Genomic DNA, 13897 nt, shown 5'->3' on the forward strand with positions numbered 1-13897 from the left:
CATTTGCAGGATTTAGCTCTAACATTGCTGCCTGAGAGGACAGATGAGATATGCCGTGCCGATATATCGGGATCGAATATCAAGTCTTTAACTATTGAATGTAGTAATGCAGCTTATAGAGTTGTGATTGATGCACCCAATTTAGAGCACCTTTTTGTCCTAAATCCTGTAGATGCAGTAATTTGCCAGTTTGTCAAGCACCCAACTCGACTTGTCAATGCATATATTGACATATATATTGACTTATGGAAGCCTACAGGTGTAAATCATTTGTACCCGCACTCATCACACTCATCACAGCTTGTTCTAGCCGTGGTTAGTGTTAGGTCCCTTCGAATTGAAGGACCTGTATTTAGCGCCTTTAGTGGTTTAGATTGCACGGCACTGCCAATCTTTCATAATTTGACCCACCTTGAGATTGAGATTGAGATTGACATTGAGATGAATTTGGGGTACTTTAGTGGCTGGAATGATCTGCTGTAATATATTGGGATATTGTAGATTCTGTACCCACTTGTTTGATGAAGAAGCTCAACAAAGTGCAAATAAATGGCTTCCGGGGTACGAAAATGAGTTAGCAATCCTAAAATATATTCTAGAGAATGGAAATGCTTTGAAGCGTGTTTGTTGAGTTTGGCGGATGGACAGGAGCAGACGTTTATACAAAAAAAGAAGAAATACTATGGAGGGAACATGAGGTGTGTGAGCTGTTATTCAAGCTTGAAAAGAGTTCCTTGAATTGTGAGATTGTGTTCATGGGTTATTATATCACTGCATCAAGTAAGGGACGTCTCCAAAATGATTCAATTGATTGTCAGCATCGCTGTCTTAACACTTCAGTCGAGTGATAATCATTCAAACTCATGGGTCAAAGACTCAAAGCTTATGGCTAAGCAGGTATACTTTTCTCGGGCATACTGGTTTTATGTTCAAACTGAAACTGATGATTGATTTGTGTAATGAAGTAGCAAATATTACGTTTTGGAATTCAATAATAAGTTTCTAATTTTCATGTTTTGCAAAAACATTTTCTTCCTTTAATATTGCAGCTGCGTTTATGGTTTATAAATCTGACCCTGATAAGATAGGAATGACAGGAAAAATGCAGCCCATTTCGGTTTTAATATACTGGTTCCTGAAAAGACTGAGTATTAGACTGTTAATCATGTTTTTTCCTTAGTCTTTTCCTCCTATAATCACTGACTGAGACTGTATACCAATAAAAATAATACTAGTATCTTGAAGCCTGAATGTTTGTTCAACTAATTGGGACTCTATACTTGCTATAGTTCATCTTAATTCAGTCCATAAACTCATAATCTGATGGTCAGTTTATATCTCAAATTGGTACGGGAAGTAGAACTCCTGACTGTCATAGTGATTAGTGTCATCTGTCATGTGCTATTGATAGAGTTTTATCTTTCTTAATATAAGTCAATCAAGTTTTAAATATGTCATGTTTCCGTTACTACAGATTCATATACTCCTTATTTAACATTATTGTATGTAAAAAGGATATAAAATCAGTCAAATGACCCATCTAATAACAAACAGACATAAATCTGGTTAAAATGTACAAAAAAGATTGGAAAAGAAGAATTGTGATTGAATATATCTTATAAATCTGTGTACAAAATTAATTTATCTTACAGGAATGTGTACACCGAAAAAATACTTTCATCTTTCTGTATCAGCAAAATTTGAGCAAGCTACTATAAATCGAATTGTGTTCTATTATCTTCACCTATAATTTTCTCTGAAGTCCTAGGATATTTTCCTGAGTTATAATATACCCTGCTGGCGGTATTGTATTATGACAGGAAGAATTGCAAGGATATGGATCATCGATCAACTTTGTCTCATTTCTTTCAAAATACCAGTTACCCACAACTTTTGCAATGGTCTGCAGGATAAACAAACTGTAATTACTAACTAAGCAAAACAAACACAAACATGTCAACTTATAGTCTAAGCAACAGCATTAGGAAATACAGCGCGATCCTTGGTATATACAGCATGAATCAATCTCAACAAACAAAGATGCTGCTATTATAGTGAAACAATGTACTCCCTCTGTTTCCTTTATGTTCTTCCTAGTTTGGAATCGGGGAGGGAATTAAGTAAAAATGGAATCTTGGTATGACTGGGTGTAAAAGTACTGATTAAAGTTAGAAGATTTTACTTTTAGAATAAATGAAAGAGAGAAATGAATAAAGAAAGAAAGAAAAGAGAGATATTTTATTAAAAAAAAGAGAGAGAGATATTTTATTAAAAAAATCATAAAATAAGGTGGGTGAATGAATTGGGGGGTGTGAATGAATTAAATAAGGTGAATGGGAAAATCAATGGGAATAATTTTGTAGGTGAATGAAATAAATATAGGATATGGTAGAAAGTAAAATTATAGAATGAGGGTATTTTGGAAAACCAAAAAAATTCACAATGGGAAGAACAAAAAGGAACGTCAATTCTGGAAACGGGAAAAACTTTCAGGAACGGGGGAATACTAATTGAAGAAAAGAGTGTTGGAGTACCTTGTTGTGCACAATAGGGGAGTCTGCAGCGAGCCAAGTTTCCTGTTGCTCACTCTGACAATGTGCAAAACACGAATTTATAAACATCCCTCCGCTTGTTGAATGTTTATAGAAAGAGTATGAATCCTCTAGCATTGCCAGTCGAAAATCTGAAACACAGGTTCAGAAATTTCAGGTGCATGATTTTGCTGATAAAACACAGGTTCAAAAATTTCAGGTGCATGAGTTGCTGATAAAACACAGGTTTTCAGAATTCAGGTGCATGATTTTGCCTGAAACTATTTAAGGAACTATATTGTCAAACCTTGTAGTATCTTCATTTGACTTTCAGTGCAGGCTGATATATTATACTTGCAGTACTTCCATTCTTTTCTCGGGTCAGCCAGAGACGGTACCAAGATGTTATGGAACTGCCAAAAGGTAACTAACACCTTAGAAATATTCTCAAGTATACAATTTTAATGTCTTTAAGAAACACGCGATACTACCTGCCACATATCGTATGCAGAGTTTAAGATGAACATGGGATTCTTGATGAAACCTAGGTTATGTTGTGGGAAAAAACACTGAACCAAAACAGTAAACCAAGATCAGAACCAGAATAACAGATGATATAATGTGAAATATTTCAAGCAGTTTGTAAGTATAATCATACTAGCTTTGGGTCGATTAGAGAACTGGTGCAGTTCTGGTCAAGATTCTGCTCTACTCCTTGAAGAGTAACGACATCGTGGTACAAGGTTCTAATTGTTTCATGCATGGCTACATCTTTTCTGCAAGAAGAAGGACAAAGATCAGAATTCGGAAAACATAAGGTAGGGGAAAATAATGGTGCGTTTCTATTCACCTGATTTTCACTTATTTTTTCTGAACTTATCTTATCTGAACTTAACTGAACTTGTCTGAACTTATCAAAACTTATTTTAGTTATAAATTGTACTTGTTCAACACTTATTTTTCCTAAACTTATCTTATCTGAACTTGTACGAACTTAACTGAATTTAACTTATCTTATCTGAACTTATTTTTATTGAAATAAGTGAAAATAAGGTGAACAAAACACAGCAGGACACGGGGATAAAAGAGGACTCACACGTCCAAGAAAAAACCAGCATCACTCAAACATTTGACAGTAGCATTCCTTGGTAGAAACTTAGAGAAATTGTCACAATGGAGGAACACAGCTAAACCCCCTGCCGAGCAACCAGAAAGCAAAGCCTGCAAAGTACGAGTGATATGCATATGATTTTCGTTAGGCGTTAATTAAGAATTTTTTTTTACAGTTACTTGCAGAATTTTGCCACAGATATCTGCCTGTGATTTTGCTAGTTGTTAAGAAGATTTTTACAGTTAAACTCAGAGTTCTGTAATTTTTTTACAGTTGCAGAATTTTATCACAGAAATCTGCCTATGATTTTACAGTTAAGAAGATTTTTACCTTTTCTGCCCTTGCCAACCCTTTGGGAAGAAGATCAAGAAGCATTGCTTGCCAAATTTTTTGTCCTCTGAAGTACATGAATGAGGTCTGTCCAATTGTTAACATACATAGAACTGATCAGAAACTATCAGAAAATGTTTTTAACTGTGAAATCTGCACAGAACTGATCTAACTGTGAAATCTTCACAGAACTGATCTAACTGTGAAATCTGCACAGAACTGATCTAACTGTGAAATCTGCACAGAACTGATCTAACTGTGAAATCTGCACAGAACTGATCTAACTGTGAAATCTGCACAGAACTGATCTAACTGTGAAATCTGCACAGAACTGATCTAACTGTGAAATCTGCACAGAACTAATCTTACTGTGAAATCTGCACAGAACTGATCTGGAAAAGATACACAGATAAGGGAAACTCAGGACTAAATGAGAAGTTTGTTTTACCCCATTGTCAAATGTGGAATCACCAGCAAAGGAAGCTCCATCACAGTATCTAAGCTTAACGCGGTTCCAGTTGTAGAAGTCTGTTATGAATGAGATGACAAATTATGAAGCATATTTTGTATCAGAATCTCAAAAATAAACCAGATAAACTTCTACATCTTTGCTTTCAAGTTTCAAGTCATAAGTGATTAAGTGAGGTAAAGATACAAGTTGTCTGAGAATAACTTTGGCATACAACATTCACTGGACTAAAGATAGACGTGGGGCAGGTCGGGACGAGGGCCGGGCCAGGTCCGTGACAGGCCCGTATTGTATCGAACTGGGCCGGTTCGGACCGAAAAGTTCAAAACATGGCCCCATACCCACGGGCTTGGTGCCGGGCTAGGCCGTCATGCCTAAGGATGGTCGTGGGTCGGGCCAGCGGGGCTTCGGTCAGAGCCCACGGTAGGCCCGCATTGTATCATTCCGGGTCGGGATGAAAAGTTCAAAACTCGGCTCGCGCCCACGGGCTTCCGTGTTGGGCCGTGTGCCAAAAGCTAATTTTACTAAGTTTAGCGTGCTTTGTCGTGCCGGGTCGTGCTTTTCCAAAATATTAAGGCCCACGACTTCGTGTTCGGGCCGGGTTTTTTGTGCTCGGGCTGACCCGGCCCACAACCATCTTTAGTCGTGCATAAGCCTTATTTTACTAATTTTAGCATGCTTGTCATGTCGGGTCGAGTCGTTTCATGCTTTTTCCATAAATTCGGCCCTGGCCTGGCCTACGGCCCACGAATTCATGCTCGTGTCGGGCCGGGTTTTTTTCGTGTCAGGTTGGGCCTCGGACCGATGGACCACAGCCATCTTTAATTCACCCTAGCTAGTCAGATTGTTTGCATAAAGATTTTTAGCAGGCATTTTGCTGAGGGACTTTACTTCTTTAGCTATGACTTCAGACTTCAGAGGAAGGCAGACAGACAGACATACATAATTAGAAAGGATTACAATGCAAGTTGAGTTAATTTGAGGTTAAGTTTTTTTTTTTTTTTGATAAAATGAGGTTAAGTTTAAACCATGGTTTTTTTACAGTCAAAAGTTGCAAACATAAGGCAGAACATACCCAAGGTCAAAAATAAAGAGAAAACAGCCATACAAAACAATCTACTCTCTTGGTTGTAGGGTTAGGTGTTCAATCACTGAAATATGGAAATGGAGATAGTATAGACTATAGACCTTAGACCAGGACACAAATTTTCAGATTGTGGGAATGTCCCTAAAAATATGGCTGTAAAGTGTAAGTTGTTGGCTAACTTTCGTGAAGAAATTCAAGTTGTGTGACATTCTACTAAAAGAGAACTGGAAATTGATGTATTAGTAGGTCCCAAATATCACAAAAAATAAATAAAAAGGAAGTGAAAATTAGGTGAGCATAACTATAACTCTATAAGTGTATAAGGCATTCTAAACAATAGATTTTTTTTTATTTTCTTTTTACCATAAAGCTTTTGAATTTACATGTTTACTTCTCAAACACTCATACAGTCATATACTTCTCCCGTTCCGAAAATATCGCACCATGGTTGACTTTTAATCCTCTAACCCATTATTTTGACTCTTAATATCTCAAATCTTGTCCAAGTAAAATTATATAAAAAAAATTAGAAGATATATATCGATACGAATCTAACATGACTCTTCTTGACAAATTTTTTACGTACGAATTACAAAAAATGGCCAAAGTTGTAGTGTAAATAGTGTAAAAAATAAAATATTGCGATATTTCCGAAACGAAGAAAGTACTACGTACTATTCAATACTCATATTGCCACTCTCTTTCTCAATTTATTATTTAAAAAAAATATCTAAATGTAAAACAAAGCTAATTAAGATAATAAGCTAATGGACAAAAGTCACAAAACAAATAACGTGGTGAACATATGTGACACACACAAAACTTCTGGCCGACCTAAGATGTACGACATAAGAGTAACTAGATTTTGGACTTTGGAGCACCCACAAATCCAACACAAAGTAAATGGACATCAATCATGGTCTATGGCAAAAGGTGTTAAATCGGGTCATCGGACTATTATGGTCGGGTATAATCGGATAATATAGTTGTTCGAGGTCATTGTGCTTATGCGGATTGAATGTGTGATTTTTTTTTCCGGGTCATTTCGATTTTTGTCAGAAATCGGTTGGATCGTGTCATTTTTTCATTTTTTGGCAGTCCTGGTCTATGCCAAAAGGCAATGCCTAGAGCTGCTTCACCCGCGTTATGATCCTCTCTGTTTCCTTTTTCCATTTTCTATCTTAGATGACGACATATAAGCCAGTGGAAAAATTCCACACCCCTTTATTTTCCCTTCAATGTATTTACAACGTTGATTTAAGAAATGGACCATCCTTCGTTTAGAAAATGAAGAAAATCTCCTCCGTTATAGGGTTACTCAGTAACATTAGAGTCAATGCATGCTTAGAGCTGCTTAAACCATGTTAGAATCATCTCCATTTCCTATCTTAAAGACGATAACACATAAGCTAGTAAAAAATCCCAAAACAATCCGTATTTTCTGTTTTTTACTCATTCACAAAGTTAATTTAAGAAATGGACCATAAATTTTTTTAGGAAATTTTTTTAGGAAATGGAAAAGATTTCTCCCGCCAAAACCAATCAGATAGTTATATCACGTACAGTAAAAAAAAAAAGTTAAAAAGAAGATGGCAGCTTTGTTTGCACATGGTGTTAGTTAAAAATGGACAAATTTCCAGTCTGTCATGTCTAGCAAGTATGTATCGACATGGCCAATTGGCCACCCCCTTTGTCGTGCTTGTAATTTTTACTTAAGTTGCTTTCCTAGCTAGCTTTTTACTAGAGCTAATTTTTACTTAAGTTGCTTTCCTTGGCTATTTGAGTGTTTGGAGAAAAAAGGGTTTTTTAAGGTGAATTAGAGATTTTGATTATAAGAAATTAACGATAGTGTCTGATTGAGACTTGAGAGGTTTTGGAATAGAGTTTTGTATGAAAAGATTATTTTGAAAAAGCTCAATATAAGAGTTTTTTGTATTAGAGGTTTGAATAAGTTTTTTTTGGTGTATAATTAAGGTGTTCACCGCCGACAGTAGTGACTATCTCTCTCTCCCCACGTGCTCTAATTAAGGGTAAAAGACTGACCAATTATCTATTTTCATTCCTAAAGGTTGGGATTGAACCCTCAGCCTGTGTTGTTAAGAGACAAAGTGAGCAACCCATGCCAAGACAAACCTGGTTAGAGGTTTGAATAAGTTGGTGTAAAATGAGAATTTTATCCTATAATGTCGAAAATTATTACAATCTTTACCAAACTATCTCTCATTATATCAATGTTCTTAAAGTTCATTTTACACATAAAACAACTAATTTACCAAATACGGAATACTTTAGACAAGTAATTAATTTAACTAGTTAGTCAAACCAACTAATATAAACAGCTAACAGTTAGTCAAAACAGCTAACGACTAACATCTAGTTGTCAACCAGGTCCATTATCCTCAACGAGATTCAAAGTATATGAGTAGCTCTCGAGCTATAGTGATGGCCAAAGGGTCAGCTCGGTTGGGTGGACCGGACCGGACTGAACCGGACCTGACTTTATGACCGAGCCACATTATACTTCATATATATGGTTCCATGGAACAAACATTAACTAAAAGTGCATAACAAAACTTAGCATATCGTACCTTAGAAAGCAAGCAACAAATAAAAGAAAAACGAACCTGGGTTGAAGGATTCATTGTTGCTTAGGATCCCATTAAAGGTTTCGACTTTAGTCATTAAGTTTGTGGATCCACGACGTGTGTTCGCCCTCGCCAAGCATGATTCTACATCATTGCACCACCCACCACCCTACCAAAAAAAGAAATTGATCATTTACATAATCATCATATGAAATGTACAAAATCATCTCCATTGTCAAAGCTTACTTCACCAAACTTCAATTATTTGAAGCACTACTCTTAATCAGGGTCTGTTTTTTTCAACTTATTTTGACTTATTTCAGCAAAAATAAGTTCAGATAAATTAATACAAATTCATATAACTTGAAAAATGAAAATGATAAAGGTCGCAACATGTGACCTTCAAGCCGTATCACACTGATGACATGACATGCTTATGTGTCATGATTTAAATTGAAAACTAAAATATTTAACTTATATAACATATTATTCATGTTTCAAAAAAACGTAGGAAAATCTTAATATTCTAATTTGTTTCATTCTTTATATCGACTACCTTACTTACCTATTTTTATAGTAAAAATATTACATTGATAGTAAAAATATTTTGATAACGCATAACCTACGTTGCACTATATGCACCAATTAAACTCCAACACGTAACATTGCGATAACTAAATTATCATCACCCCTTTAAAAAAAGTTAATATAAGTCCGGTTGAGCCAAAAAGAGTCTTACTACAAAGTTAAAGTTTCTTTTCATTTTTTGGGTTCGTACAATTATAGAAGTATTGCACACAATGCATCTACCAGTTAATTAAGTTGACATTCATAAAAAGTAATCATCGAATTGTCAAGAAAGCAACATCAATCGATCTCACCAATATCGTTTTTTGTTTCCAATTTTCCGACTTTCAATCGATCTCACCAATATCGTTTTTTTGTTTCCAATTTTCCGACTTTCTGATATTTAGAAAAATAAAAACAACAATACAAAAATCGCAAAAAGTAATTTCTAATTTCCTGTTATTGGATGTCAAAATCAATATAGCTTATAGATATGACTAATTCTAAGTTCACGATTCCTCCTAAATCACATCACTTTCAGATGTATGAATCAAAAGTTGGAAACTCACAAGTCACAAAACGGGCCTAAGAAAGTGGCTTTGTTCATACAACGTAGATATAGCTATAATTAATTGTTAGATTTTTATTAATAAGTTACACTTTATATAGGCAATTAGGCATAGACAAGTAGACAACCTTATTTTCAACATAAATAATGAAATATCAAATGGCATAGCCTTTTATGGCCTTATTTGTCTACGTGACTTCGCATGAAAATGACGCATAAATGTCACAATAATTCCATGAAAACGCAACTTACTTTGGATCAACTAATTAATTAATTAATTAATGTATGTCGACGGTTTGTGTGTGTTTTTTTTTCAATATAAATATATAATAAAAGTTAAGATAGTCTTTTCCCAAGACTATATCCTAACTTATCTAAAAATATAAAGTAGGAAAATTTACTATTTATATATAGATCAATATCTTGATGGGTCTGAATATGATGACCTATAGCAACAACATAATCTGTTGCGCGATTAGTTTCTCGGTAGATATGGCAAGAAGAAAAACTATCAACTTTTTTTTTGATGTCGACGGTTTATGTTAAAAAAAAAATTCACTTTGGACCAATGGTGACGGGTCCACAAGCTAGATTAAATTGGTTATTTAGAGCCTTATTTATCACACAAATTAAAGCAATTATACAATTCTATTCATTGAATTATACTTCAAGCTAAGACCTCCCATTTTAGATATAGCTTGCATGATGCATAAATCTTATCCATTAGTACTACTTAATTGATCATATCATTAGTGATATTGTGGTAGCGTCTAAACATATTCTTCTTTGAAGGGTAGGGCATGGTCGGCCGTGTTGTGGCGTTGAGCGGTTGAGGTAGGTACGTTTAAGGTCTATTGAACTTTGACTCTTTTTCGAGTCTGAGTTAATTATTATATATTAAAAGTAAATTAAAAGATTCTCGCCAATTGTAAATAATGACTGGAATATCATTATTGAACAGAGGGAGTAGTCTATAATGTCATTTACTATGAAAAAGATAGTTACTGCTAAAATAGTATGAATTAAGATGGCACTGTCACGAATCGATTCACTGAGATTCAGCTTTATATCGCTTCGATTCGTGAAACAAATCAAAAAAATAAAGATATATGGCAGTGACCCGTGTCAACACATTTATGTCATATTGCCTCCTAATTACGTTGCTAATAAGATTAAAGATGGTTTAATTTACGTTGCTAGTAAGATCTTCTAGACCATACATACTTTTTTTTTCTTTTTTTTTAATCACTCGGTTCACCCTTAGGGCTAATACGAATTCAGGGTGAAATCTAAGTGGATAGGTTTCAGTCCCCTCCCAATTGTTGTTGCGTGAGTTCGAAAACGGGGTCCTCCCTACCAAGTTCAGCCTCAATCACACTAAACCAACAGACAATTGGTTACATACTTCCTATTTTACCATTTCAATAACAGATCTCCGTCCCTTAATATAATGCTTGTACATTTTCCTTATATTATGGTATTTTTTTATTTGATATAGTCAAGACACAAAATAAAAACTCATTAGCACTTGGAGCTGAAAATGTCCAAATTAGTGAGGCATAAATAACTTTAATTAGCAATTCTAAAGCCGTGACCTTCGGAAATTATGGACATTACACAAGTGACTAGTGGGCATGCGACGACTGGTTTAACTACATGATGTTCTTTTTGTCATTTCTTTTGCATTTTTGTTCGACATTAAAGCCAATTAAGGGAATAATAATAATAATAATAATAATAAATTCTTTTGAGAATGTTGCAGATTAATTAATTTACCCAAAACTGCAAAAAGTTTGAGAAAGAACACGATGAAAAAAAAAAGACAGATAAAGCAAAGAATCTATTTACTTGTAATGTTTAATATGGAGTTATGGGATAAATGACTCTTTTAATTACTGATTATTGTTTACCAATATATTACTCCACTGATTAGTACTCCGTAGTCCGTACTAATAAGAGTCACTTACATGGCAGCGGTAAGAACTCTTTCCACGGAAATTTCAAAGAGTGTATTTTTTTTTCCTATGTGAACCTATAGAAAGTTAGACATTGATATATTAGTAAGAATCACTTTTCAACTAGTGTATGTTAAGTCAAATATCGATTCCTAATTATGAGTAATTTAACTGAAATCTAAACTAATATGTTAAAAGACGTTTATAAAAGCGTATATATGTCCCGATACCCCCACGTCACACTGAGAAGCACCATGGTATGTTAATATGTTATTGACAACCGAAAAAACATGTATCAACGATCAAACACCAAACCTCATGGATTAAAAGTTTCACTTTCTCGCAACATTTGGACTTTTGCCACTATTCATATAATCTACTTTACCTATTCTTAGTGTTTTTTATATAAGATAAAACATAGTCATGTGGGATCTTGTTAGATTCGTCTCAAATATCAACTTTTTATAATTTTTGCATAAAAAGAATTTTAGATATAAATGATCAAAGTTATGCATTGACATGCGTAAAACTAAGGAACGTTACGAATATTAAAAGACGGAGGAATTACAATCATTTGAAAATAGACACAATATTACAAAAAGTAAACCCAATAAAAGCAAAACACGGATTAGCAGCATCGATAACCAAATGATATTTGTATGCCCATTGATGACCATTCTCATATTTTCTCCTTATATCATACTTCTATAAAAAAATATAAAAGGTTACACGACACCATACATCCGAATACATCTTATATGTGCGGGTAAATTAACATTATACGGAGTAGTATGAAATTACGTACCTCAAATTGCAAAAGCCAGTTGCGTGCTCCAGAACCGAATCCTTTACTGAAATGATATCCAGGTAAACTCCCGTCCAAGCAATCTTCATCCACAAAAATCAATTTCCCCAACCATTTTTATCAAAAACCCAGCATAATACCCGTGCAATTACACAATTTTAAAAAAAATTAAAATTAAAACTGGATTAATAATCAAAATAAATAACAAAAAAGGGTAGTTAATTGCGTAATTAATTAATTTACAAAATATTGTTCTCAAAAAATTACGACTTACATGCTCCGAGAGCTTTGGCCGTAGAATTCTTCACCAATGTCATACCCACCTGAAGCCGATACGGCACCACCAGTGAATACGCACACCACGGCGCGCACATTAGCAACAATAGTACAACCACGCTAAACTTCACCACCACCACCACCACCACCATCTTCCTGCTAACGTGCACCGCACAAACAATATTTCTTCAAAAAAATTAATGTACGTGTATGTACGTGGTAACTGGTAAGCTAGCTAACTCACGTTTTTATTAAATCAATTTTTTTTATTAAATAAAATCAAATTCCTTCAAAATTTAAAAAGTTGACGAGGTAGAAGATGAAAAGGTGGAAGGAAGGAGATGAAATGAAATGGTACAGTATAGCTGTTTATATAGGGACTGAAGAGAGAGAAAGAGGGAAAGTAAAATGTGGGACCCAAGATTCTGAATGGTGTGAGAATGATTGGTACTACTACAGTAACTTTTACTTTTATTTTTTACAGTGTCGACTTCTTTTGGGGTAGATGATTTGAGTAGGGTGTTGTGGGTTTCTGTTAACCTGTGGTTTTGACTGTATACTTAAATTGTATCGCTATTCAACGCCCGCATACGCTAATATCGCCTCATTTTTAATGCAAAAGTCAAATTCACCCTTATAAAATTATATCCCATAACAATAACAATGATAATTGAAATTTTAAAAACAAACAATAAATTATTTATTTTTAAAGTTATGGTTAAATGATGGTTAATATTTATTCAAATCAAACTATCTATACTAATATATTAAAAGGCGTTTATAAGAACGTATATGTGTCACGTAGGTCTCTCCTTATTACGCCACGTCACTATTAACAAGCATCATGACATGTCATTGACAACCAAAAAGCATGTAGCAAGGTTCGAACACCGCACCTCATGAATTAAAAGTTACTATTCTTACCATCTCAGCTAGATACAATGTATGTTATATATTTCCATGTAAATACAAAATATAATCTTTTTAAATGAATAGTTATAAATTAAATAAAAATGAATTCGAAAAAACAAAAGGGAATAAATTATTGAACTTATAGATGTACAAATTCTTCCGATCCCTTTCCATCTTATGCTTTAAAAACTTGTGGGAATACAGTGTACTTCGTAATTATTAGTGCAGAAGAGAGAAACATTGATGTAGGTATAATAATCAAACTAACCACGACGAAAAGGAATCAACTTTTTTTAAAAAATATTTTTTTCGGATATGAGGCATAGATTGTAAGGTTGTTTATCGGTTGTTGATCTCGCACCACCACCGCAATCCGTTAATGACACCACCTATACGGACACATATTTACAAAAACTAAACCCCATTAAGATAAAATCCGGAGCAACGCCCGGGCCACACACTAGTACTATATATTAAAAGGCGTCTATAAGAAAGCATACGTGACATGTGGCGCTCTGTTTATGGGTCATTCGCTCCATGTAATCTGCATATACATTAAAAAAAATGTCAAACATGATTAGCGTAAGGTTTGAACCACTGACCTTGAGTTTAAACAATAGAGCTTTTACCACTAAGCTATTACATGTTTCATGTTATCATTGCAAAATATATATATATAACTAAATGTGAATGTTGTTAAT

General features: G+C 34.4%; 1 protein-coding gene across 1 annotated transcript; it reads right to left on the reverse strand.

Annotated features, from left to right (window-relative positions):
- Positions 1-1585: 1585 nt before the first annotated feature.
- LOC110784168 (pectin acetylesterase 9) lies at positions 1586-12628 on the reverse strand. The gene is made up of 11 exons (XM_021988601.2): positions 12283-12628; positions 12009-12091; positions 8153-8282; positions 4421-4500; positions 3973-4059; positions 3628-3752; positions 3190-3307; positions 3023-3100; positions 2839-2944; positions 2535-2683; positions 1586-1903 (listed from the first exon to the last, which is right to left on the reverse strand). The coding sequence occupies exons 1-11, from the start codon at positions 12434-12436 to the stop codon at positions 1745-1747; spliced, it is 1269 nt and encodes a 422-aa protein (XP_021844293.1). The 5' UTR covers positions 12437-12628; the 3' UTR covers positions 1586-1744.
- Between the last annotated feature and the right edge of the window lie 1269 nt (positions 12629-13897).

This window comes from Spinacia oleracea, chromosome 3 (genome assembly GCF_020520425.1).
Source record: "Spinacia oleracea cultivar Varoflay chromosome 3, BTI_SOV_V1, whole genome shotgun sequence".
NCBI lineage: Eukaryota > Viridiplantae > Streptophyta > Magnoliopsida > Caryophyllales > Amaranthaceae > Spinacia > Spinacia oleracea.

Excerpts from the sequence above, each read along its gene's own strand:
- LOC110784168 (XM_021988601.2), bottom strand. The coding sequence starts at position 12,436 with ATGGTGGTGGTGGTGGTGGTGGTGAAGTTTAGCGTGGTTGTACTATTG. Across the intron at positions 4,060-4,420 it reads ATTCCACATTTGACAATGGG|ACCTCATTCATGTACTTCAG; the intron begins GTAAAACAAACT and ends ACAATTGGACAG. Across the intron at positions 3,101-3,189 it reads CTCTAATCGACCCAAAGCTA|TGTTTTTTCCCACAACATAA; the intron begins GTATGATTATAC and ends GTTTTGGTTCAG.